General features: G+C 40.5%; 1 protein-coding gene across 13 annotated transcripts in view; it reads left to right on the forward strand.

The window, feature by feature from the left end:
* Positions 1 to 27,960, forward strand: part of LOC136825538 (uncharacterized) — an 841,925-nt gene that overhangs the window by 772,766 nt on the left and 41,199 nt on the right. For all 13 annotated transcript variants that reach the window (XM_067082124.1, XM_067082125.1, XM_067082129.1 and 10 more), the window contains 2 exons: positions 6,181 to 6,306; positions 6,458 to 6,614. In XM_067082124.1, the coding sequence (XP_066938225.1) occupies positions 6,181 to 6,306; positions 6,458 to 6,614 (283 nt within the window). The remainder of the gene's footprint in view (positions 1 to 6,180; positions 6,307 to 6,457; positions 6,615 to 27,960) is intronic.

Consider the following 27,960-nt stretch of genomic DNA (forward strand, 5'->3'; position numbering starts at 1 on the left):
TCCTTCGGTTTGTGAAAAAAAAAAAAATGAGATAGTGCAGTACAAATATAAATGAAAAAGTGAAAGACTGTGAGTTACTGTAATTACACTTCATTGTAAGCATACCTCAATTTTTTACTCTTTTATATTATATATATATATATATATATATATATATATATATATATATATATATATATATATATATATATATATATATATATACATATATATATGTGTGTGTGTGTGTAAAAAATTTTTATCACGCAAGTGATTTATAAATCATGAAGCTACAAATGTCGCTTAATATCAAATTTACGCTACCTCGACATCCCAATGGGGAATTATCATCGAAGGGAATTTATAAATGATAAATGGACTGGTACTGCCGGGTCTCGATTCGATCCTCGACACAGATGTCGCTGGATAAGTATCTGTGTCGAGGATCGAGACCCGGCAGTACCCATCCATTTTTCACTTATAAATTCACCTTCGAATAATTTCATTGGGGATATTCCCAAAAAAATGACATTTGTAGCTTCATGATTGTGTATATATATATATATATATATATATATAATATACTAGCTGACCAACCCGGCACTGCCAGGGAAAACTCTGAAGAACTCAGAAAAAATTTCCTGCACCTCCTTGTACTGACTGTCCCTTTTATCAAGGAATTACTGTACTGATTGTCCCTTTTATACAACATTACATTGCTGACTATCCCATTTATTCAAGTATTACTGTGGTGACTGTCCCTTTTATCCAAAAATTACTGTACTAACTGTTCCTTTTATCCAAATATTGCTTTGCTGACTGTCCTATTTATCCATATATTACTGTTGCAACTGTCCCATTTATCCAAGTATTACTGTGTTGACTCTCTCTTTTATCCAGGTATGACTGTGCTGACTGTCCCATTTATCCAGGTATTACTGTGGTGACTGTCCCTTTTATCCAGGTATTACTGTAGTGACTGTCCTATTTATCCAGATTTTACTATGGTGACTGTCCTTTTTATCAACTTACTACTCTACTGACTTTCCCGTTTATACAGGCAGTACTGTGTCGACTGTCTCTTTTTATCCAGGTATTACTGTGGTGACTGTCCCATTGACCCGTGTATTACTGTGCTGACTGTCCCATTTATCCAGGTATTACTGTTCTGGCTGTCCCTTTTACCAGGGTGTTACTGTGTTGGTTGTCCCTTTTACCAGGGTGTTACTGTGTTGGCTGTCCCTTTTATCCAGACCTTACTGTTGTGACTGTTGTGACTCTCCCTTTTATCCAGGTATTACTGTACTGACTGTCCATTTATCTAGGTATTACTGTGCTGCCTGTCCCTTTTATCCAGGTATTACTGTGGTGACTGTCCATTTTATCAAGGTATTACTGTGGTGACTGTCTCATTTATCCAAATATTACTGTGGCAGAAGTCCCATTTATTTTATCTAGGTATTACTGTGGTGACTGTCTATTTTACCCAGACATTACTGTGGTGACTGTCCCCCAAGTATTACTGTGCTGTCACTTTTATCCAGGTATTACTGTGCTGACTGTCCATTTTATCAGGTATTACTGTACTGACTGTCCATTTTATCAGGTATTACTGTACTGACTGTCCATTTTATCCAGATATTCTTGTGGTGACTGTCATATTCACCACCCACTAAACCTAAGCACACCTTTCCCACTTAACTAAAACACCCCTACTAAACCTAAGCATACCCCCCACTAAATCTAAACACACCCTGTGGTAAACCTAACCACACCCCCTGCCAGGCCTAAACACACACCCACTAAACCTAAACACAAACATTGATACAAAATCATTAATCACAGGAAAGAAAATAATTTTCAATAATATATTTCTATGGTATGGAGTACATGAAATGTAGAGTTTATTTACCACGTATGTTATAAAGGGAAGGGATATGTATTTAAAACCTACGCTGTTACCTAAATTGAGTCAAATGATGGCCACATGCCAAATTTTGTCTAGATCGGTCAAGCAATTACCACATAAGTTGCAAAATTAATGGGGGAGGGGATGATGGGGAATGTGAAAGGGAACAGGATATGGGTTTGAAAACTACCGTATTAGCTATGTTGGTTCAAATGATGGTGACGTGCCAAATTTTGTCTAGATTAGTTAACCGTTTACCACATAAGTTACAAAGGGAAGGTGGGTGGGAGAAGGGGGAGGGGGTATAGATTTGAAACCTACCCTATTATCTGAGTTGGAAGAAATGATGGCCACGTGCCAAACTTTGTCTAGATTGGTCAAGCAGTTACCACATAAGTTACAAATGGAAGGGGAATGGTGTACAGGTTTAAAAGCTACCCTATTAAAAAAGTTGGATCAAATGATGGCCACATGCCAAATTTTGTCTAGATCAGTCAAGCGGTTAAAACAAGTTACAAAGGGAAGGGAGATGGGGAAGGAGAAAGGGGTACGATTTTGAAACTTAAATGTGCCAAATTTTTTCTAGATTGGTGAAGTGGTCACCAATTAAGTTACAAAGGGAAGGGGAAGGGGTTATGGTTTGAAACTTATCCTATGAACTAAGTTGGTTCAAATGATCACCATGTGCCAAATTGTCTCTAGACCGGCAAGTGTAGATTTTCTCTAGATTGTGATGATATCTGCATGGGTCAGGGAGAGTGGTCCCACTCACTCAAACGTGAGCCGGGGCTGTCCCACAAATGTGTTCCAGCCTTCTTAGAAGCTGGAGCCTCTATGGGAGATGAAGACTGAGCAGGGGACCTCCTCTTGCCTTGACCAGTGACCCCTGGGCTGCTCTCTTTGAAGAGTGGGAGGGGTGTGGGAGAGCACCTGCACACTCTCTGCTCACCTTCTCTCACTGGGTTGAGCTGGCAGGTGGGCCCAGTTCTGTAGATCGAGGACCCTTACCAGCCTGGATATGCAAGCTACCAGGACGAGTAGCAGTGCACTGAGGATCCAGAGAACCTCAGATAGCTGTTGCTCCCTCACGCTTGGCAGCTGTACTTGCATTACTGTGTTGAGAGACCCAGTAGCCCTCTCTTTGGGAGAGAGTTGGCTTCTGGAAGCTCTACGACACTTTCCGCAAGCAGGTGAGGCAACCTCCTCCTTCTTCCTCTTGGTAGCTTTGGAAGGAGAGGAGATGACAGTGCTCGACGACTAAGATGATGACGACAACTTCCTTCTCCTCTTCTTTGATTTCCTCTTTTTGCCGAAGGTGGTTTTTGAGAGGAGTGTGTGGAAGAGGACATCACTCAACAACAAAGTTAACAGCAGCACCAGGGGATGCATCACTGAAGGGATATGCGGAGTTACTACAGATGCGCTGGTTGCCCTCGAGCCAATGGATACTATAATGGTTGAAGCAATAACAGAAAGGCCTTGCACAACCTTCAAGTGATCAATCAGACCTGTCACACTGTGCTCCCTTGAAAAACTTAAGGAGGGCCAGAGCTACCTAAGACCCCTTGAGTTCCACAACACCTGCAAAGATGTTTGGGTTAGGTGAAGCAGTCCCCCTCCCCCGAGAATGAGTATCCTCCCGAGGACAACTCATCCTCCGAGTGAAGTGAAACTGCTGGAGAGGAGCCAGCCTTGTCGTAGCCCCCCACCCCCCAGGTGATCTACTGATGTAGCAGTATTAATTAGCAAAGGGAAAACCCCTCACCCACTATTCAGGAGGCCAGACCCGGCACTCTGGGCAGGGGCTAGATTGATTACAGTCATGCCTATGGCAAGACACAAACACACACACACACAGTGAATGAGGATCTACCTCGATGGAGGGGAAAAACCATTCACAGGGACTGTCGTTCCCAGGGCAGCATCTAAGGGCTAGGAATTTCCTCTCCAAAGTACTAAGCTTTAGTAATTGAGGGGCTTGCATTTTATTATGGCAAACACAGTATATTTCAGTGAGTAATCAAAAATAAAAAGCATGGAAAGCAAATGGCAGTCAGGCAATGAACACAGAACACGTCTTCACTCAACAGTAGCTGAAAGCAAAGTGGAGTGCAGACTGTCGGTAGTTAACAACCTTGTCTGATAATTCTTATGTAAAAAAGAATGGTTTGCATTTGTGTAGGATCAAATATAAATTAAAAGAATCATAAGTGCAACATGAAACAAAACAAGCTCTAGGAAGTCAAATTTCTTCCTAGCCCTCTTCGCCCATCCAACACTGCATCCCCACTCCCTCCCAGCTAGGGAAAGTGCTCCCTTCTGTGAGTAAGTTTCTACTCACAGCCATGCTGCCCCTCCTTTCCCATGGCACCCAGCCATCCAAACTCTGCCCCCCCCCCCCCTTGGAAACTTCTCCAGGCCCACTCCACACTCCCAAAACCCTTTCTCAGTCTGTTATGAGTGTAAGCAGTATTACCAACATTTTTCTGAGGCCACACAGCATTGCTAACCATTGGAGAGCAGTTTTTTTTTTTTAATTTATTTATATCACATATCTTTGGAGCCTTGGTCCCTGGTCTGAGTGCATCAGATGTTGAGTTCCGGATAATGGTAATCCAGGCAGTTGAGAGATTACTTTTAAACCATACCAACATGTCCACCTATGGGAATTTTTTGCCTGTTTTATTGAAACATCTTTAGTCATTAAGCTTTCATTGAAAAAAAAACCATTCTAATAATCCTTTGTACTTTTGGAGTTATAACAATATTCGTTACACAAATTAAGTCAGCAGTGTGACTTGAGGAAATTTCAACCTTCATAAAAATTTTTTTTACAAATTTCACTGAAGCATCTTCACTCATTAGGCTTTCAATGGAAAAAACCCATTCCAGTATCTTTTCTAATTATTGAGTTATAACACCTCTTGTTACAAAAATGTTAATCAGTTAACTGTTCATTTGCAAGTTTTGAACATTTGATGCTCTCTACATTGAACTTGCGAAACCATATTAAAAAATTGCTTCACGGTGTTTTTTTTTTGACATCCTCTTCTGAATACAAGAAAACCAACAAAAACCATTATAGTTTTCGTTTGGCAAGGATCTAACTTTAAAAGCATTATCTTGTGTTTTTTAAATAACTGTGCTAACACTGTTTTGAGTCTCAGCACTTCATATATGGAATATGAAAAAAATAACATCCGAACAATATATTTCGTAAAGTGGCACAATACTTTGAAATTTTATTGCACCTTAAAAATCCTAGTAGGGTAAGTTTCAGATTATCCACAAATATCAGTATTTTTCAGATGAATAGCATCAGCTGCATACAAAATCCTTAAGCCTCATGTACACTTATCTTTACCGCCAACAGTTTTTTTAGTTCATTGATAGGTCTAGTATAGGCTACATGTTTTAGCCTATATGCAAGTAGCCCTATAGTATATGTAAAATTGATTGCAAAGTATGAAATGTGTAGGTTATTTGATAAACTTGGAAATTGCTATACTTTATTAAGTCAGTGTGAGTACATCACAGCAATAATGCAAGTGCTTTAAAAGTTTCAAAGCAACCTGGACGCAGAAGCTAATTTTCACAAACAAGCTTACTTTAGTGGTGATAAGACATATTTTCAGTTTCAGTTATTGTTTGTATTTAACTTCAAATTTTAAGCATTATTGAATTAACTATTCATCCTTTTGTAGTGAAGCTAAACTTGCCTTGTATTGGTAAGACACCAGCAATGAAAATACCATGCTCATTAGAATTCATACCGTTTGTGACTGCTCCTCTGTCTGTCAGCAGAGGTTTCTTTATAGGAATATAATGATGTACAATGGCCTCATGTAATCTGTTGCTAACTGTTCTAGCATTACCTGAGAGAAGAGATTTCCTTGTAATTTCAGCAGCGTTTGTCAAGATATTACCGTGAGCAGCTTTAACAATCTGTTCATCACGTTGAACAGTAGTTCATCTTGTCCGTTCATTGCTATGAAAGTTTTTTATGTCTCTTCCTGTTTTATCCACCTACAGACAGTTACCTTACTGACTCCAAGCTGTTATGCTTCCTGTGATACTACATTTGCATGATGTTGAATGTATTTTCTTTCAGATTAGTTGTTTACATGAATGGATTGCCTTTCATTCCAGCAGTTTTTAGAGGAAAAAACTTTTTTTTTTAAATGACACTTTCAGGGCCTAAAATTAGGATTACCATTTTATTCAACATTGATTTTGCTGCACTTTTGTTACAATACAGAAATTTAAAAAAAAGTTCTTGAACACTTCCTTAGGTTGTTGCAATCAAGCAGGGCAGTACTGGTGTGGAGATGTAACCAAACAGTGCACTGATATAACAAGTGTATGTGATGGAAAAGTTCAGTGCATGAATGGAGCAGATGAGGATAGATGTTGGTCACGTAAGTACTGTCACCTTTGTCTAAAAAACTAGAAGTGCAAACAGAGTTTGAAAAAGTAACTCTATACTGTAAGTTGTCTGTCTTGGACTGCACACTGTTTCTGTCTCTAAATATAGTGCACTCAAGTCTTATATTCTATCCACATATGCAGAACCATGCCCAGCAGATAAAGTAGCAAGATGTCAGAGCAGTACCCTTTGCTTGGATTTGATGGATTTGTGCGATGGGAAACCTGCCTGCCCAGGAGGAGAGGATGAAGACTCACGTTTTTGCAGATCTTTCCCATGTCCCACTGACAGATCGTTCAGGTGTGTGGTTGCTGATACAGTTCATTATTCAGTTGTATTGTTTGCGACCATGCCAATACCTTATGTTACTCTCTTCTCCAGTTTTCAGTATATAGCATACCACATTTAATTTTTGGTAAATCTACCAGACAAATGGATTATTATCGCAAATAAATATTTATATGCACTGTTTACTAAAATTTTTTTCATAAAACTGTCTTTATGTCCTTTGTAGTGAAGGAACAGTGGTTAAAATAACCAAGTCAGGTTCATTGTATATAAAGACTAAGGTGGAGGAGGGTTGGTATTGAGCTGTTGATTGTCTTACCCAGAGTTGGGGTTTGTTGTCTCTGACAGCTCAGGTGTTCCACTGTGAGGGACTGAGCCAAAGATCTTTCCTTTGATGGTTTGGCAATGAAGCTCTTCTGGACAGTCATGGGAAGTGTTCTTGAGCAGTATTAAAGGAATGGTGCTTATGCATAAATTGCTTCCATAAATTATAAGTGTTTAAGTATTACTGCTAGGGAGCACTGTCAATTATTTCAATTGCATTGGTTCATTTCTTTGTATAGATCAGACACTACTCAGGGCAGGTCAGTGTTATTTATGAATAGTAACATCTTGTAGGTGATATGAGAACTATTTCAAAAGGACAAATTATGTTATTCCACATGGGTGTACCACTTCCGGGTGCTGGAACTTCTTCACAATGTTCACCCTTAAGCTTTATGTAGATGGTGCTGTTCAAACAAATTTAGAATATTACTAGCTTGTTAGCAACAGCTCTTGATGTTAACCCCTACCATGTGAGGGTGGAGGTCAGACAGCAGCTATTGTTTTGGTATGCAGTCAATTCTTGTTGCTGGTCGAGGTAAAATCCTTAGACTTGCTTTGACTTTTGACTTTGTGTGTGTTTTTTTTTTTTTTTTTTTTTGCTTTGGACCCAGATATTGGGTTTGTATTTTCATTATGGATTCAGCTGAGAAATATGACACATCACAATCTTCGCAATCTAGATCAATCAGGACTTGTAAGGTAAGTGGTTGTTTTACCAGGTTGTTTGGTGGGACATGATACAAATGACATTTCCCTTGAACATCGTGGTGGGTTATGTGTAATTTAAACAGTTGTGATCATTGTTCTGAATGGTCTAATGAGAATATGGAGAAATTGATAGTGTGCCAAAATAGGAGAGAAGAAGGTCGACTGCACAAACAAAAGCTAAGGGAAACAATGCAAAAATCTACTTTGTCTTATCCTAGGATAGAACCCTCCCAAATTGGGGATAATATTAGTGTAATGTCTTGTCCAGATGCTCTTGATCCTGCTACTCCTTCCTTTTCAGCTTCATTACTTTCGAAAGTAAAATCTGATAAGTTTACTATGAAGTCTACAGTGAATTTTCTTTGTAATAATGTGTAATTGTCATTGAATAAGATTTCTGTCAGGTAGCTGAGTAGAAGAATCAGCACTCCCTCTTTCTTCTAGCCATGTCCCAGGTAGAGCCTTGCCCGCCACATCAGCTTCTTTTGCCAATGGTCTTGGTAGCTTAAATGTGTCATGGTGAGGTTTGCTGCCACAGAACTGTTCATGGCTGTGCTTGCTGTCTTCCTCTGCCAACCACACGCCTCCTGGTGTTAAGTTGCCAGAAAATAGGTGTAATAAAACTGTAGAATCTTCACCTTCTCTTGATTGCTCATTGTCTAGCAGTTCTCCAGTGCTTTCTCGTTATGTCAGTCATGATAAAGGGATTCTGACTGTTTTGCCTCAGGGCATGCCATTCACTCACGACTTGATGGCCTCTCATGATTCGTGGGCCACACATGTCTTGTTGGACTCACATGGCCCGGCAGGTACCCATTCATCATTTGTTTTCCGTGTCTTGTTGGATTGCTCTTCTGCTTTACATGCTGTTCAGTCAGAAGTTATGTTTATGTCTCTCAAAGGGACTGGGCGTCTTGCAGCCAAAAAAGGTGATTGCAGAAATTGCCCAGGCTCTCGGTTGTAGGTCTAACAAGACAGTTCTTGCTCATGATTCTTCGGTTGCTTGCTCAGTGAAGCAGCTTCTTGAAGCATCAAGTGCTTCTTTACTTGCTTATTCAAAGCATATTAAACAATGGGAATCGAATATTCAATTGCCTAATGTGTGGGAACTACCAGATTGGATCGTAAAATCACTGATCCTTGCTGTTTCTTCCTCTTCAAAGCCCGTTTTCCTCCCATGGACTCTTATTTTGGAGGCTTCACTGTCAGGTAGCCATGCAGATTTTCTCAGTACAGATACTCCATTTGAGATTCTAGAGCAAGAAGAACCTTCTGAAGAGGCTATTCTTGAAGAATTTAAGGCTGACTCTTTTAAGGAACTTTAACTTTATGCAAGGTGAGATTTCTGGAATTCTTTGCTGATAACACAGTGAAAGCTTTCCGTTCTATTAGGACTTTTATTCTGGGTCACCCAGGAGAGCCTTTGCCTAAATTTAAACTCTTGGGCTGTTAAGAGTCACTTTGCTGCATTAGCTCTACTGGAGAAGGTTTATCTTAAGGAGTTGTCACTCTTTCCACCCTTTCTTTCGCAGCACAGAGCTTCTGTTTATGATACTGGAGAGAGATTCCATTTTTCTCCCGAACCTCTCTTAGACGGAGCCTTTTTGTCTCTAATTTTCTCTTCTAAGAGGCTTACCATTGCCTCTGGTTAGATATCCTTTTCTGCTCCAGAAGCAGATAATGCTTCCAAGGGTCTATTTTGCTCCTTAGGAATGTTGTCTTCCTGTGAGATTCTCCTCAATATGTTGGGACAGTCTTTCAGGAGTTTCTCAGCGTAATTCCAACCCAGGTTCGAAAGACTTATTCTAAACTTTTGAGCAGCTTTACGTCGATGGACAGAGCTTTTACGATGTGGCTTTAGAACTTCCTAGTATTTCTGCCAACTTTACTATTTGCTAAAGAGAGCAGTTATGTTCTCTTATGTCTCCTTCAATCAGTTGATGCATTTGGTTAACTGGTTCATTCTTCTGTCTTCTTATGTAGTCAGTGAGACAGAAAAGACTGAGAATAAGATGTTCCCAATACAGTGTCAGACAGCTTAGGGTAAATTTGTTACTCCTGCATCTTCATCTTCCTTTCGTAAGCCCCAGTCGTCTTCCTCCTCAAGACATTCCTCACTGCCCTCGGGTGGATAGGAGAGAGTTTCCTTTAGGTAATCTTCCAAGTCCTGTACCTGTAAAGGGAGCATCGTTTCCTCTTTTGCTTCTGCGGACTTAAGATTTTACATCTAGTTCCTCATGCCCTCAGGCTTCAGTAGGGGGCAATCTGGGCCTTTTTGCCCAAGTGTCTTAATTTTTTTGACAAAGAAACGAGGGTCCTGAATGCCCTGAAAGGTTATTGGATTCCCTCCCAGGAGAGGCCTCCTCTTTCTTCACATCCAATAGCCTTTGATTCATATTGTTTGAACTTAGCAAAGAGAGAGTTTCTAAGACAGGAGGTTGTTTCCCTCCCTTTGGAAGTCAGCTACAGAGGAAGTTTCTTCCAAGACTCTAGGTTTCTACAACTGCCTCTTCCTAGTACCAAAATCTACCAGGGGGTGGAGGGTGGTGTGAGATGTGTTGAAATTCAGTTTCTTTGTAAAGTTGTCCTATTTCTCCATGGAGTCGACGCCACTGTTTTAGCCTGCTTGGAGGAAGGGGGCTGAATGTTTTCTATCGACATGAAAGATGCCTATTTTCATGTCCCCATCCATCAGCAATCTCGGAAGTTTCTTTGCTTCATCTTCAAAGGCAGAGTATTTCAATTTCGAGCTCTCTGTTTCAGCCTGAGCTCTACTCCTCAGGTTTATACCAGGATTCTGTCAAAACAGCTGCATTGACTGGGTATCAAGATTCTTCTCTATCTGGATGACTAGTTGGTGATTGCAGAGTCCAGGGAGAATTGCCTGAGGGCAAGAAACCTTGTTTTGACCTTAGCTCACGGTCTGGGCATTATCATCCAGCTACAGAAGTCAGTTTTAAACTCAACTCAAGAGATTGTATATCTAGTTATGGTCCTGAATACTATGACTTTCAGGGTTCCCCCTTGAGGAATAGTCTCCAACTTCCTTTCTCTAGCAGAAATATCATATCCTCAGAAGAGCTTCCAGCGAAATCTTGGCTCTCTCTCTGCTAGGCAACATGTCATCATTGGGAAAGTTAGTGTCAGGCACCAGGCAAAGCATGAGACCTTTTCAGTTCCATCTCCAGAAGCACTGGCACAGAGTCTCAGTCAGATCCGGTGTTAATTGCTGGGAATTAGGATCTTCTTCATTTCCTTCAGTAGTAGATGATGGACAACTTCTTACTTGCTGGAGCTCCTCTAGGGCTTCTGAGCCCAGACCTGCAGCTCTATTCCAATGTTTCAGACAAGGGCTGGGGATTAGTGTTGGGGCAAGCAGATGGTTTCAGGAGCCTGGTCTCTGGAAAAGTCGAGTCTTCATGTCAGGTGCCAGAAATTACTAGCTATACAGAAAGGCCTGCAATGCTTGGAACATCTGGTATCAAACAAGGTAGTTGCAGTGTTTTTCAACACCAGTGTCTTTACCTTACCTTCGGCGGCAAGGGGGAACAAAGTCAGATACCTTGTTCAAATGAACAAGAGAACTTCTCCTTTTGGCAGAGGAGAGGAACATTTGCCTCACTCCATATTTTCTGCTCTGTTGAGTAAATGTTTTAGCTGACACATTGAGCTGACCAGGTCAAGTCCTTTCACACGAATGGATGCTTCATCTGGTGGTATGCTAGGGGACTTGGTGTCTGCTGGCAAAACTCGTGATAGCTCTCTCTGCTACCAGCCTGTATGTGTCTCCTTTCCCGGACTCTCACACCTGGTCAAGGGATGCCATGTTAGTAGACTGGTCCAACCACTTCACTTATATGTTTCCCCCATTTGCAATGTTGCGAGAAGTAATTAGAAAATTCAGAAAGTTCAGGAACACTTCCACAGTCCTGATCAACCCTTGGTGGCCCAGGGGGCCCTGGTTTCCAAATCAATAGAAATTCCCAGATGTCTCCCATAGATTATCAATCCTCAGTTCCAGGAGAATATCTGCTCTTGACTTGTATCAAAAACAGTGGTCTGTGTATAGAGAGTGGTGCAGATCTAGAAGTATCTCAAACACATGTACCAACATTAAACATTTAATAAAGTTCCTTAGATTCTTAAGACATGCTAAAGGACTTTCAGGGGTTTAGGTCTATGCACACTGGATTAGCCTTATCTTCTGGCTTGAACTTTTGAGAGGCAATTCGCTTGTTTCAGCTAGAAATGCCCAAGTGAATATCCCCCTCCTTCATCCTGGAACCTGGATGTTGTGCTTGGGTTACAGTCAAGACTATTCTTGTTAGACTTAGTGTTGGGTAAAATAGTAAGCAAATTGGAGGCAATTTCCTCTTGCACAGATTTTTTGCTTAGAGGAGCTGAACTTTCCTTCTTGTCTTCGTTTAGAGCTAAAAACTATTTCAAGCTAAAGCCTTACCTAAAGGTTTTTCTGTCCCATCTCTAGGTAACTTAACCTGTGAGGAAGAGGAATTGTTGGTATGTCCAGTCAAAGCATTAAAATGCTTCTTATTCGCAGCATAAGCCGTTAAGAAACGATGTAGAAGCCTGTTTTTGTGGTATACAAACCTAACTTACTTATGACTAAAAATTCTTAGACATTTTTTCTGAAGTCTTTGGTTTTGGAGGCACACCATGAAATATCTTTGGACCTTTTCCTTGTTACTTAAGGTATAGTCTCCTGATATCAGAGCAGTGGCTACTTCTCTGGGTTTTCAGAACAATTTGTAATTAGATTCCATTATAGAGGCTGTTCACTGTCATGTAGGTTCGTGTTTGCCTCCAGTTATTTATGTAATGTAGAGATTCAGTGTGAGAACTGTCTTCTGTAACCCAAAAGTTTTGGCAGGTGCTATTATTAACTAGTGTCATGTTTATTTAGGGGGGCTTATGCAGTATGGCATCCAGCTGGTTTTGTTTATGGTCTAAATTAACCCAGGTAGAAGTGACATGTTCACTGTAATTTACAATAACCATACTATTGTATAGTGTTGAATAGTCTTTAGATTGATTATTTTGTAGAGCAATTATTTTGCAGAGCAATTACTTCTCTGAAGAGAAACCTACCCTGATAGGTAGGCCCAACTTTCTTTTATGTTGGACTAGTCGTTTTTTTGGGAGTGAATTACCACACACACTTTGTTAGGTAGGTTGTGAATCTTGCTGGGTATGTAGGCCCAGTTTGTTTGTAGCTCCCTCAACTCAGCAGACCTGAGGCACAGGGGCTACACTATATCATTCAGTGTTGCATTTCGGGAAATGACATTTTATGGGACCCCACTGCCACTACATATAGTCGGGGGTCTCCCCTGATGAGGATCCTCTAGCGACAAACGTGTCGCTGGATCTCCTGCATCAGATGAGCAGCATACTGTGATTGCTTGTGCTATCATTATCATGTTTTATGGTACAGTAAACCCCCCGTATTCGCATTCTCACAATTTGCGGACTCGCCCATTCGCGGGTTTTTTTGTGGAATCTATCTAAAATTTATTCGCGGGAAAACTCACATATTCATGGGTTTTTCCATGGAACATATCTATAAGAATATTTGCAGAAAACCTGCCTGTTCGCGGATGCAGATTTTTTGTCTTTTTCGTATAGCAATATTCTGTATTTTCATATTATTTATTGTATAACATTAAATAATAACGAAAATTAATAATAATACTGCAGTACATATAATAGTAATAGAAATTAAATAATAATATTATGTAATACTACACTGGGCACCTGTAATAATAATAAATAATAAAGTTAAATCATACGGGTAGTAACTGGTGATGAATATTGATTACAGTATGCTGTAGATGATGATGATGATGAATTAGCTGTGCAGTACGATGAATGACGGGAGGCGCTGTCATGCTAAGTTATTTGAACATGGCAACGAAGGTGGTACAGTAGGGCTGCATGAGTATTTTACCTTGTTCTTGCTCAGTGCAGGCAAGCACAATTAATGTCATGCCGTAATGGGCTGCTACTTCTCCATGACTTTTGCCCTCTCTTAACATAACAATCATGTCTAGTTTCTTCTCATCTGTCATTAATTGTAGGCTATTTTGTCAGAGGTCTTAGAAGAAGCAGAGCATTTAGAGGACATCTTAATGCATGGCTTCAAAAAATATTCTGTACATATACTAACATTGATATTCTGCACATACAGTACTGTATGCACCACAAAATATTTTATTAAATGTTTTGTTGTAGGATGATTTTTAAATATTACATGCAAAAAGTGTTTTAGGATGATACGTAGTACTACAGGTAGTACGTAGAGCATATCTAAAATACTTAAGACAACAGGAATAGCAGGGTATGTATGTTTATGTCTGCGATACGTAGCATTTTCATGTACATACTAAGTATATATTCATGACTACTGTAAGTGCATTTTGTATGATGAAAAAAGATTTACTAATTTTCAAATATTACAGTACTGTAATATATTAATGTAAACACAGCAAAATTTCAATAACATATATTTGTTTTTCTTAAAAGTGCTTCACCCAAGCCACTCCGCAGATATAAAGAACTCAAGATGCTGGACGCTGTGTACCCAGGACCAGCGATACTCGACACACTATTGGCTGTTATCTGCAAAGCAGCCAATCCAGAAGCGCCATTCCTTTTCCTTGGTGCTCATTGGCTGTTCACTTGGTGCTGATTGGCTGAACATTCACGACCAACTCGCGAACATGGAATTCTGGGAGACCGCATCCACAGCATCCCTCTCAGTTCATGCTTAGTTCGCAGCATCTCCTTACCGTGTGGAATCCCACATCTTTGTGTTTGGTTTCTTAATCTTAGTGTATTAGCGGTATTCAGCCCTAAAATGCCTCCTAAAAAACGCCCTGCTCCTTCTAAGACTTCTGGCAAAGAGTCTAAAAGAAAGAAGACTGTTATGAAACTCGAGGAGAAGGTGAAAGTTCTTGACACGCTAAAGGAGGACAAAAGTTTTGCCACGGTCGGCCGCCATTTTAATGTTAATGAAAGTACAGTGAGATATATAAAGAAGAAAGAGGCGGAGATACGAAAGTCTGTCAGAATGAGCTAATTTGGTAGTGCAAAGACAGTTGCGACAGTGCGGGATAAAACAATTGTGAAGATGGAATCTGCTCAAGCATTCAGGAAGAAGAACGTGCCCCTCGACTCCAACATCATTCGCGAGAAAGCACGACAACTCTACCAGCGTTATCAACTGTTAAAGAAGGCGATGATGTAGTACAGGCAGAGGAAGGCATTGAAGAAGGGGAATTAGAATTCTTAGGCTTTGATGAACCAGCGCCTACAGAAGCAGAAGAAGAAGAGGGGGAAGAGCCCCAAGCAGGACCATCATCAGCGCCTCAAGGTTTCCAGGACAGCAAGGGGTGGTTCCACCAATTTCAAAAGCGCTTCCACCTAAAGTCTGTTACTTTGCATGGGGAATCAGCTTCTGCAAACATTGAAGCAACCGTGAAATATCCAGGGACCTTCAAGAAAATCGTTGAGGAGAAGGGCTACCATCCAGAACAGGTGTTCAGTATGGATGAGACTGGCCTGTTCTGGAAGATGCCTTTCTGGACATACCTTGTGAAGGACGAAGCTAAAGCCTCAGGATTCAAGGCACAGAAGGATAGGGTTACTCTCATCATGTGTGGGAATGCAGCTGGTTTCATGCTTAAACCAGGACTCATTTACAAGGCTGCAAACCCCAGGGCCCTCAAGAATAAGAACAAGGCATTGCTTCCTGTGTTCTGGACGCATAACCCTAAGGCCAGGATCACCAAAGTCCTTACAGAGTACTGGTTCCATCAGAGCTTCATCCCTCAAGTTAGGCAATACCTGAACGACTTGGGCATGGAGTTCAAGGTGTTGCTGGTTATGGATAATGCTGGTGGCCACCCTCTCGATCTTTATTTCAAGGGAGTCCAGCTTGAGTTCCTCCCTCCCAACACCTCTCTCTTCCAGCCTATGGACCAAGGCGTGATCCGTGCCTTCAAGGCACTCTATAACAGGAACTCCCTCCAGCACCTTGTGAATGCAATGGACAATGACAGTGAATTACGGTAAAAGACTACTGGTGTAAATTCATGATTGCCACATGTCTGACCATCATCAACCGATCACTGAATGACATGCTGAAACAAGTTGTGGCCGGAGTGTGTTCATGATTACAGGGGCTTCTCTCCTGAAGAAATTCAACATTAATAAGGCTGTCCAGTTGGCAAGGATTCTTGGTGGAGAAGGCTTTGAGGACATACTGAGGATGAAGTTGGTGCCCTCATTGATGCCCCACTCTGACCTCCTGATGGACCAGGATTTGGAAGACCTGACGAAGTTTGCCAGTGAGGAAGAAGATACGCCAGGTTCAGGGGAGGAGCAGGAGGAATGGAAGGGCGATCTGACTTTGGAACGTCTGTCCCACGTTAAGAGAATGATCAAGGATACGCAGGAGCATGTTTCAACATGGGATCCTTATATGGAACACGCCTTAAAGTTTTCAAACATCTTTGATTTAGCATTGGAGTCCTACAGGCAAGTCCTCACCACCGTGAAAAACCAGCGACAGCAGCTGCCTATCACCATGTTCATCAAACGGATGAAGAAGGCCCTCCAAAGCCTCCCAAATCACCCGAAGTAGTGCCTCTCGAATTGCCTGAAGAAGTGCCTCCCCAATCGCGTGAAGTTAAGTATACCTTAGTTTAACCAGACCACTGAGCTGATTAACAGCTCTCCTAGGGCTGGCCCTAAGGATTAGATTATTTTACGTGGCTAAGAACCAATTGGTTACCTAGCAATGGGACCTACAGCTTATTGTGGAATCCGAACCACATTATAACAAGAAATGAATTTCTATCACCAGAAATCAATTTCTCTAATTCTTCATTGGCCGGTCGGAGAATCGAACACGGACCCAGCAGAGTGCCAGCCGATAATGATACCAACCCATCCAATGAGGAACTAATTGCCTGAAGTAGTGCCTCCCCAATCGCCTGAAGTAGAGCCCCCCAAATCAACTGAAGAAGTGCCTCCTGAAGGTGAAGAGGCACCCTCAGATGAGTTGTAACTCCTCTGCTTTGCTGTGCAGTCATATCTTCGTCATTCATCGGACTGCACAGCTAGTTCATCATCATCTTTAGTCAACATTCATCACCGGTGAGTACCCGTATGATTTACATATGTAGTAATCTTAATAAGTACATAGTATTAAATTTTTTTAAATTGCATACGTTTTTTATTTCTCTCTCTCTCTCTCTCTCTCTCTCTCTCTCTCTCTCTCTCTCTCTCTCTCTCTCTCTCTCTCTTTGTGAATTACATATAAATACCAATGGTTCCCCTCTTAAAAGAAAACGGGACGGCTTGTAACTGTATGAAAGAAAATGTGCGCGGCTGAATATGTAGTGGGAGACTGGATTATTTTCACCTACAGCTGTAAGCTGTACAGTACGACCATATATTTGTAACGATAAAATGCTTAAGATGGCTTGGAAATTATAATAATAATATAATTTCAAAGATTAATACAGCAGTAAGGTAATAGTTTAATGTGTATTTGATGTAGGGGGTATTTTTAGGCATACTTTGGTGTTTGACCTTTCATGGTAGATAGTTATAAGCATTTTTTTTGGGGGGGGGAGTTCTAAGTATTCGCAGATTTTAGCTATTCGCAGGGGGTCTGGAATGCATCCCCCACAAATACGGGGAGTTTACTGTATTAGTGTGAGATCTCTTCACATCTCACTCAATGTTGTAACCAGCTATGATGAAGGGTGAGGATCACAACTAAAATAAGGATTTTAAGAATAAAATCGGTTTGTTGCTATACAAATACAAACCTTCGTTCTTTATACAGGGATTTAATTTACAAACGCGGGCTGGAACGGCCATTTCACGTTCAGACATGATTGTTAAAAAAACAGTAGGGAGGAAGCCCCACCTACTCATCTGTCTGCACTCCATTTTGCTTTCAGTCTGTGCCATGTGAAGATGAATCTGCATCTCTCTGCCTGACTGTCATTTGCTTTCTGTTTTATGTTTTTTTGCTTGAAATATAATTGTGTGATTGTTGTTTTTTTTATATATATGCAAACCCCTCAATCATTATTTTTTTTTTTTTTTTTTTTTTTTTTTGTAGAGGAAACCGCAGGCTTTAGGTGCTGTCCAGGTTAGGACAGGCCTCACTCATTATGTGTGTCATGCTGTAAACATGAATGTAACCAAAACAACCTAACCCGACTACTTTTTCAGGTTTTGTGGAGACCAAGGGACTTAGGGAGTTGTTGTTATTATTATTATTATTATTATTATTATTATTATTATTATTATTATTATTATTATTATTATTATTATTATTATTCAGAAGATGAACCCTATTAATGTGGAACAACCTCACAGGGGCCATTGACTTGTAATTCAAGCTTCCAAAAAATATGGTGCTCATTCGAAAGAATTAATAGAAGGTAAATGGAAATACAGAGAGAGAGGAGATCAGTTATTTGAAAAACAGATAAATGAACAAATTAATAAATGAATAAAAATGTTAGTAAATTATTGAAATACAAGGAGAATTGTATTAGGGTAGTAATGCGTCGCATCTTCGCTTGAAATTCTGAAGTGCCAATCGCATGACATTCTCAGGGAGTTTGTTCCACAGTCCAATGGTGTGTGGAATAAAAGACCTCTGAAACTGAGAAGTTTGACAGTGAGGCACATTTACTGTATACTGGTGCTGCTGTTCAGTGAATCTGGTTGATTTTGGCAGGAAAAGGCTATCAGGGATCAATTGTGAATGTGAACGATCTGTTAAAATACAATCTGCGTTTTTAGAGCGGGGTGTTAACTATTTGTGGATTTTAACAATTTGCGGGGTGTCTGGTATGCAACCCCTGCAAATACGGGGAGTTTACTACTTTCATTCCATTCATACTATGATACTACACACATCAGAAAACAGTTTCACAGTCACTTCATTCACCTTCTGTAATCAGTACACATTCTCAGACTTCCATGAGACTTCCTCACAGGCATAGTTGGGCTGTTTCACTCACTCTCACTCAGCTCAATTACATCAGCTCGCTCCAACCCTTCACACTGCTCCTCTATCTCCTTTGTAACTGGCGGAGGAAAATGATGAGGCCTCTGAGAAATAGGGGTATCATCTTTCAAAATCACTCTCAACTCAGGCAACTTAGCTACACTGAAATCATTATCATCCCTACTTATCACACGTCTCTTCATCCACAACGTATATACAGTGGACCCCCGCTATATCACAGTTCAGCATTTGCAGCTTCAGTTACTCTCAGATTTTTCTGAGGAACATAAATCCAAATAAATCACAGAAAATTCACTAATTCGCAGATTTTTCACTAATTACTGTATTTTCATGTTATTTTCGAGACTAAATACATTTTTTATGATAAAAACAGGTTTACTAATTTTCAATTATTAATGTAAAAATAGCAAAACATCAATAAAATGTATTTTTAATGCATATTCAAGTATTTAAGGCATTTTATGTTAAAGTAAAATCCCTCAAAATCACAAAACAGCTTTTTCCTGATTCGTTTTACCGGTGTAAACATACCTCAGTTCTCTCTCTCTCTCTCTCTCTCTCCCTCTCTCTCTCTCTCTCTCTCTCTCTCTCTCTCTCTCTCTCTCTCTCTCTCTCTCTCTCTCTCTCTCTCTCTCTCAGTACTATACATATCCTTTAATGGAATATGAATTTTACTGTATCATAAGCATAAAAATATGAAACTGAAACTCCAAAAAGTTCACAATGCCATGGAATGAGTGTGTGCATACGTACGTACACGTTACAATGACTTACTATTTTCAAATATTAATGTTAATGTAAACACAGTAAAATATCAATAAAATGTTATTTTACTTACAGAATCCATTTTTACTGTGTTATTATATTGATCTGTTATCATCATGATGTGTATCAAAAGAAAACGATCGTCCAACCATTCGTAATGCTTACGTTCTCAGAATCAGCTGATTGAGCCTACTACCGAAAAATAAGGAAACTAATTTTGTTTGTAGTTGCAAAAAGAAATTAATGTTTTAATGGAATTATTATTTTTAATTTTGTACATAAAAGTAAAACAGGTACACAGAGGTAAACTAACATACTTTATGTTAAAGAAAAATCCCTCAAAATCACATAACAGCTGTTTCCTGATTCATTTGACTGATGTAAGCATACCTCAGTTCACCCCTCCTCTCTCTCTCTCTCTCTCTCTCTCTCTCTCTCTCTCTCTCTCTCTCAGTATTGTACATATCCTTTAATGAAATATGAATTACTGTATCATAAATATAAAAATACAAAACTAAAACTCCAAGAAGTTCACAGTGTCATGGAACAAGTGCATATGTATATGTTACAGTTTTTTTGCTTTGCTTGATTTACTGCACCATTTTTATTACAAGTTTAGTTGATTCCAAGTATGATTAACACACACAACAGTACACAAGAGAATATTTTATCACTGTTGATTGCATTTATAATTTGGTATTTTTTCAGTGCATATTTAAATATTTAGGTACATTACTTAACTCTACTCGTGAATTCCCAATGTTTCCCCTATATACTGTACTTTAAAAGGAAAACAGGATGGTTTGAATACTGTTTGAGAGAAAATGGCTGTGCCTGAATATAGGGGGAACTTAATTAGTTTTCACATGTAGTTGTAAGCCGTATATTTTTAAGGGTAATGTTGTAAGATGACTTTGAAATGATATTAAAGTGTTTTAGGATGATAGTTTAAGGTATATTTGGTGTAGGATGATAGTTGAAGGTATATTTGGTGTAGGATGATAGTTTAAGTGTATATTTGGTGTGTGAACTATTAAAATAGGCAGTACTAAGCGTTTGAGAGGGGGGGACCAACTTATTGCAGATTTCAGCTTATCACGGGTGGTTGTGTAGGGGGTTGACTTTACTTGCCTCTTGTCTTGATCACTGAGACCCTCACAGTGTTTACTTTCTCCACCAACTTGGTTTCTGCCATATTCCCCACCATTATGCTACAGCTAGTCATAAAGCTTTCATTGTCCACATCCACAACCATACACATCTGTCCTAACCGATCACCAACATGTATACTTGTCCACCTTTTCTTTTTCAAACATCTGTATTTCCCCGACAGTAAACCTTAGGATCCTCCATATTCAGTATCCTATCGTATACATGCAAGATTCATCTTACTTTGTAATCTGCTTTATTCCCATACAGTACAAACATTATACTTATAATTTGCACTGATTCCTATGTGCAGTTGCCTTCCCACCTTCACACTAACTATCTTGCCTTCTTCCTTTGGGATTTCCACATCCTCAACATCATACATCTCTACCCTACTTATCATCTTCACTCCCACACAACCATCTCCCTTTAAGTAACACTTCATTTCACTCTAGCACTTCTGTCTACCTCCATTTCTTTCATATCCACCCTCAGGTGTACCACTGTCTTATTTTTTGTCAGAAACTGGTAACGTAGCAACACATCATACCGCTCACTGTCATGGTCTGTTGCGCAAAACTCTACTTCATTCATACTTACACTGCCTATACCGCACACCTCAGTACGTTTAGCAACTACCGGTACCTGCAAATCTCCAGTCCCTCTTACATAACCCATTTGGTTATAAGGTCCTTAGCACCTTGCAACTTTTCATACACATTCTTGTACTGTACATGGTACTCATAGCACATCCAGTATCAATCAAAGCTTGCAACTCCACTCCCTGACATTCCATCTTAACACCCAAACACTTACATTTTGCACCAAACTTACACCCACTAATGCAACACCCTCTCTCGCATTCATCCCTTTGACACTCAACCACTGAGGGTTGACCCTGACAAACCCTCTACATACTCCATTTCCCTTGTTCTATGGTCCGTTCATTCTACTTACTCCCAAACTCTGACTTGCCTTTCTAAATACTCCAGCAAGTGGGCTACAGTCCCACATGTTGTGCATCTAGCCCTTGGCATCTCACACATCTCTGCAAAATGACCATTCCTGCCACAGTTTCCACGCACTCCCACAGCTGCTTGCAACTCACAATTTCTTGCCAATTGTCCAAACATCTTACGCTTGTAACACTGACTGGCTCCACCTTTGAGCATTCCTCTTCATGATGTCCTACTTTACCGCTTTCAAAACAGGTTCATAAAGCCCACCTACATTCTTTCCTTATATTTCCTTCTCTACCACACCTGTAACATTTTATTTCTTGTAGCTGCAGAACAGGCCAATGAATCCACTCACGCATTGCCTAGGATGCCCACATGGCTCGGGGTCCAGCAGAAGCAGATTAGCTTTTTCCACACTGAAATGCAAAAAAGCCAATCTTGAATTTCACAGACTATAAGATGTGTGCAGGCAGTAGATTGAATAAGGGTTAAAGAGTTAGTTGAGAGTGTGAAAATAATGAAGGATGATGAGGGGTAGATTAGGAGTTGTTCTAGTGCAAACAGACTGGCATATAGTTCTGCCATAAGTATGCTTGCCACTGGTGGTAAGAGTAGTTGGAAAAGTTTTGTGGGGAAGAGAATGCTGTCCCAGTTCCTTTAGGGTACTTGGAGCCACCTGTGTAGATTAGGGTGCTAGTGTCGTGCATCAATATGTGCTCTAAGAAATGAGAACGTTGAATGGGGGAGGGAGTTTTAAGTTTTGAAAAATTATATAGTATAGATGGTCAGACTGAGGGAATGGGGATTAGCCAAGGTGAGAAATTGTGAATATCGAATGGGAGGATTGCCAATTGTGGGCATGAAGAGTGAGAAAGAAGGGTTTTCATATGGATAGAAAAAGGGCAGGGTTGGTTGGGATTGTTAGTAAATATAGCAAGAAGGGGCTCAGGTATAGTTAGCTTCAGGGTAGAGAATTGGTGAAATCTGGCATAGCACCTAAGAGAGAGGAGGGCACATCAGTGGGTAAGCTATGATAGTCCTGATTCGGCATAGAGGCTTTCTATTGGCGATGAGCAGAAGGCCCCAAGGGCCAATCTTAGTCCTAAGTGGTGCACCGGGTCTAGAAGGCTGAGAAGGGAGGAGGAAGCTGAAGAGTACACTTGGCATCTGTAATCCAGAACAGATAGAATCAGGGCTTCATGTAGGTGCAGAAGCATTTTGCGGTCAGCACCCCCAAGTAATGTGGGATAAAATTTGAAGGAGACAAAGGCATTGGAGAGCCGTTTTTTTTAATTGATATTATGTGCCTTCCAGGTAAGGCAGGAATCTAAAATTAAATCGAGGAATTTACCACTAGTGTGGTACTGTATGGGCAAATTGTAGAGCAAAAGTGACAATGGAGATACCATTTGAGAGCGAGAGAAAAGAATGGAAAATGTTTTATTAGTGGAAAAGAGATATCCATGTCTGGTAGCCCATGAAGAGGCAGCTAGAATGACAGACTATATAAGTGAGTGAAGCTTAGGGATTGAAGAACCAGCAGCATAAATTGCAAGATCATCGACATAAAGGGAAGACCTAACCCAACTGGCAGGGATGCTATAATACCATTGATTGCTATGAGAAATAGGGTAGTGCTAAGAACACTCCCTTGGGGAACTCCCTCATATTGAATGAAGGGTAAAGAAACGGAAGGGTTTACACGTACATGGAAGGTTTCTTTGTTAAGGAGTGATTGGATGAAAATGCCATGTTACCTTTTGTATCAAGTAGTAGTAGTTGATGTCATATGTGGTATTTCAAGGTGGTATCATATGCTTTTTCTAGGTCAAAGAAAACTGCGAGAACTGATTGTTTAGGAACAAAGGCTGTTTGGATTTAAGATTCCATGTGTGCAGAGGGTTAGCTGTACTCCTGCTTTGTCTGTAGCCAAATTGGTATGACGAAAGAAGTTGTTTTGACTCTAAATGAAACATGAGGCGAAAGTTTATCATTCTTGCTACTAATTTACATAAGCAGCTGGATAGGGAAATTGGTCGGTAATCTTGAGGTGTATTTCCTAATTTATTTGGTTTTAGGAAAGGGAGGATGAGAGATTCATGCCACTTCTTGGGAAATTCACCTTTTGTCCATATTCTATTCAATAATGATAGGAAAAATGTTTTGGGAAGATTTGAGTGCTGAGATAAGTTCTGTTATGGAAAAATGGAATATTGCATGATTACATGGAGGATAATGTAACGTTGATTGGGTTCCTTTCTGTTTTGAGCTTTATGTTTGTGAATTGGGAAGGGAGATGTTCTGTGCTAGTGTGGCTAAAATATTGCCCTAGTATATTGGCTATTTCTGTTATGTCAGCAATACGATTAATATTTATGTTTAGTATTGGGGCTTTATGAGGTGGTGTTTTCCTGATATTTTGTGTATATATCTCCAGACAGCTGAAATAGGGGAGGAGGAAGTTAATGAGGAGACATAGCTCCTCCAACTTGTGATTCTTGAAACACGTATAGTGTGTTTCAATGAAGCTGTGGCTTTTTTAAAATTATGAAGGCAGTAAGGTGTCTGGGAGAGTTTCTTTTTCGTTTAAAGCTGCACCAAGCAGCGCATATTATGAACAGAGCTCTGATGCAGTCTTTGTTCCAGGTACACATTTTGATGTGAAGGGTCGGGTAGTCCTTGGAATGGCTGCTAATGCAGCAATTAGAACAATGATGGTGTTTTATTGCATAGGAAAAGAGCACCGATCGGCTTTATCAAAGCACCAGCATGGAGGATTAGGAGTTGGGACTTAAGAAGTAGGTGAAAGAAGGATAGGGAAATGGTCACTAGTTATGAAGTGGTGTAATACTGACAATGAAAGTCTAATTGGAGTGCAGGAAAGCATAGTGCAGATCTAGACAAGAAAAGGCGTGTGTTTTGCATCAAAGTGTGTTTGGTGTTCTGAGTTTGAAATAGAAAGGTTATTAGCTATTAAAAACTGCTCGGGGGTGCGTCCCCGGGAGTTAGTAACTGAGTCGTCCCACGATGTATGTCGGCAATTGAAGTCACCTATCACAAGTCAAGGGGTTGGTAATTGAGAAAGGAGGTCTTGAAAGGCAGTGAAGTCAATAGGGTAGGAGGGAGAGGAGCAGACTGATACTATGGTAATCCAATGTTGTAGGATAATTCATATAACAGTACAAGGAAAGGTTGTTGTAATCTTCATGGGTAAGCATGGAATTTTGTGATGAATTAAAATAGAAGAGACAGAAATGGAGTAGGGAGAAAAGTGGAAATGGTAATTGAGAATAAGTTTCGGTGGTTGGGTAACGAAAGTTTCCTGAAGGCATATTACTTTAGGTTCATATTGCAAGAGGAGATATCTGAGATTGTGTTTGTGGGATCAGAAACCTCGAATGTTCCACTGGAGTACGGACATTAAAAGGAGTGAGGTATACAGTGTGAAATTATAGTTGGTATGATTGGGATAGGATTGTTAGATAGAGATGGGCTGTCATCAGTGTGAAGTAGGGTCAGGTAAGTGTCTGGGATAACGTATAAATCATCTGTAGAAGGTAAGTCTAAAAGTAAGGAGGGATCAGAATAGATAGACTGACAGGTATAACCTGGCGGCAAGTCAAGGTCAAGGATACTTTTCCTCAGGTCAGAGGTCTGAGTGAGAAGTTGGACGAGCTAGGAGACAGGTAAGGGGGAAGGGTGAGGCAGTTGGAGATTCTATAGAGGTTGGCAGGGGAGTGGGGTAAGGATAGCGGGAGAGTTATGGATCTCAGCAGTGATATGCGACAGTAGCATGTTTAGTGAGTTGGGGGACAAGATTGGGTTTGGGATCAAAAGGGTTTAACAGAGATACACGAGATAAGAAGAGGGGACGAGGTGGTGGATGATGGCACTTTAGAGGAATGCAGCGGCTTAGGCAAGGAAAGGGATGACGGTAAGGTGGTGGTGGATTGGAAAAATAAAGCATAGGAGATGGGGGAGGGGTTGATTGTGGCATGATATTGGTGGTGGTTTTGTTTGTTTGCTTGGCTGTTGTCATGATCTAGGCCAGGGTAACAGCGGTGAAGCCAAGGCGTGGAGCTTCCTGCCTCGCTTCTTCCAGGGTCATCCCATGCTTAAAGTGAAGGGCAGCCATTTCTGATTCAAATTTGTAGGCCAGGCAACTTCTGATTCAAATTTTTACACACTGGACAGTGTGCTTATGATCTACAAAATTTGGCTGGGTGGCCGAAGCTTAGTACTTTTGACATTGACGAGGGGGAGTGATATACTTTTGCACCTCTTAATGTTGACCTGCGATATATATGTCTAGTGGGAGGTCTTGCCCCTCTGAATGTGATCTTTGCAACATTTTTCAGATATTTCTTGTTACTCTTGTCCCCAAGAGTGTAACATGTAACATTTAGAACTTCATGGCAGTTGTTTAGAAGTTCTTTAAGGTCCATTGAGCAGTCACTCCAGCTGACATTGTCAGCATGGGCACTGCTCTGAAGGTATCACCACTGTTCCAGTACAGCTTTTAAAGTGAGGATGTGGAGTGGTAGGGAAGGCATTACCTTGCAAATCTTTGAGGTGGGACATTGCTCAAGCCTAACCCTCAGTATCCACCATTAAAAGACATGAACGATCACATTTTGTTAGGAATTTGACCATGCCTACCTGTCTCTGCAGGCACTTCTGAAAATGGAGTGTGTTGTTTGTGTAAGGAGCGGTTGGAGGGATAATGGAGTACTTGTCCCACTTCTGGTGTCAGAAGAGAGTTGACATAAGAGCAGGGTGAGTGCCGGAGGACATTTTTAGGTGGTTAGAAGAGGATGGAGTTGGAACCTTAAGGTGGTTTTTTGGAGGAAGAGATGCTGTAGTGTTCTGTTGTTTTATGGTGGCATGCTGTGGTTCATGTGGTTGTAAAGTGGTCTTCAGAGATGAACTGGTGGAAAGGGAGCGCGTGGCATCATTTGCCAAGATGACTGGTGATATGGCAGCTGAGGTAGGGATGAAGAGGTTTCTGGGGGAGTAGTCTGACCTCAGGTTGCAGAAGAACCAAGTCAGCAAATCCCAAAAATCAGGGGACTGAAAATCCCAAAAACTTCGAGTTAATTAAATTTCCATTATCGGCCATATAGGCCTGGGTGTGTGCGGGGGAAGTATTATCATCCACTCGAGAGCCCCGCATGAAGGACTAAGGGCAAAAAGAAAAAACACAGGGATGCTGTGCCTATGGCGTCCAGGAGGCCATTTATGACCAACCCGAAGTTGGCCTTCTACCCTCTCAGCATGGACACCACACCTAAGGGATGGGGAGGGGGCCAGAAGAAGATGACTGGTATAATAGTGAGAAAGGAGAGTGAGAAAATGATAGATTAAGAAACAAAACCAAGCCAAAATTAGTTGAGCATAGGACCACAGCCCAAACTGGAGGAGGGTCCAGATGGATACCTTTTGGTATCCCCACAACACCGGGCAATGGTCCCAAGCCCCAAAGTCCCTTCACAACGACAATGTTGCTTGTTATGGGAGGGGTCCCACCCAGTAGTCGATGCTGGAGGATTTGTAGGAGCTGCTATATTTAATCTGTGTGCTTGGCTTCTTGTTAAAATTAAAGGGTTTGTTTTCCTAAATACAGATATTTCTCTCCATAATCAATGGTAACTAACCCTGACTTCATTTCAGTCCTAAAAGGCATTAAAAACACAATGGGGATCGATCAGGAACCTGAGTGATGGAAGAGATGTCCCCCCCCCCGAAAATAAAGTAAAAAAGTGAACAAATTCTGCACTTAAATAATTCCCACAAGTTATTGAATACAACAACAATAAATGAAAAATGTTTAGTAAAATGGTTAGTAATAACTAGTAAAGAAAGAGAAAAAGAAAAAGTTTAAAGTTTTGCCAAAATTGATTGTATGTCTATTTAATTTAAGTAAAAGACTTGGGTTTCAAATGAAATATCTAAATGAAGTATCGTATAAAATTAGTTTTATGAATTTAACTTTAAGGATATCCCTGTGTAAACGGATATCCTTTAATTGCTTATGTTATGCCCTTCGATTTGAAGGGCCGTCAGCTATGTAGACTTTTCTTGTTTTTTTATTGTCAGGGACATCCTGTTTGGTTGTTTGTTTGCTTTGTCTTCGCCACTTATTCTTCCAGTTTTCATTCTTCAGGTTATCTTCTTTCTTGCAGCTATATTTTGTCGTCGATACTCTTCACTAAAAATATAATGACTCTCTCTCTCTCTCTCTCTCTCTCTCTCTCTCTCTCTCTCTCTCTCTCTCTCTCTCTCTCTCTCTCTCTCTCTCTCTCTCTCTCTCTCTCTCTCATTTTCGTTCTCATTTTCTGTGCAGAGCAGTATTTTAAATATGTTTTGGCTGTAC

Source organism: Macrobrachium rosenbergii, chromosome 37, assembly GCF_040412425.1.
Source record: "Macrobrachium rosenbergii isolate ZJJX-2024 chromosome 37, ASM4041242v1, whole genome shotgun sequence".
Taxonomy (NCBI): Eukaryota; Metazoa; Arthropoda; class Malacostraca; order Decapoda; family Palaemonidae; genus Macrobrachium; species Macrobrachium rosenbergii.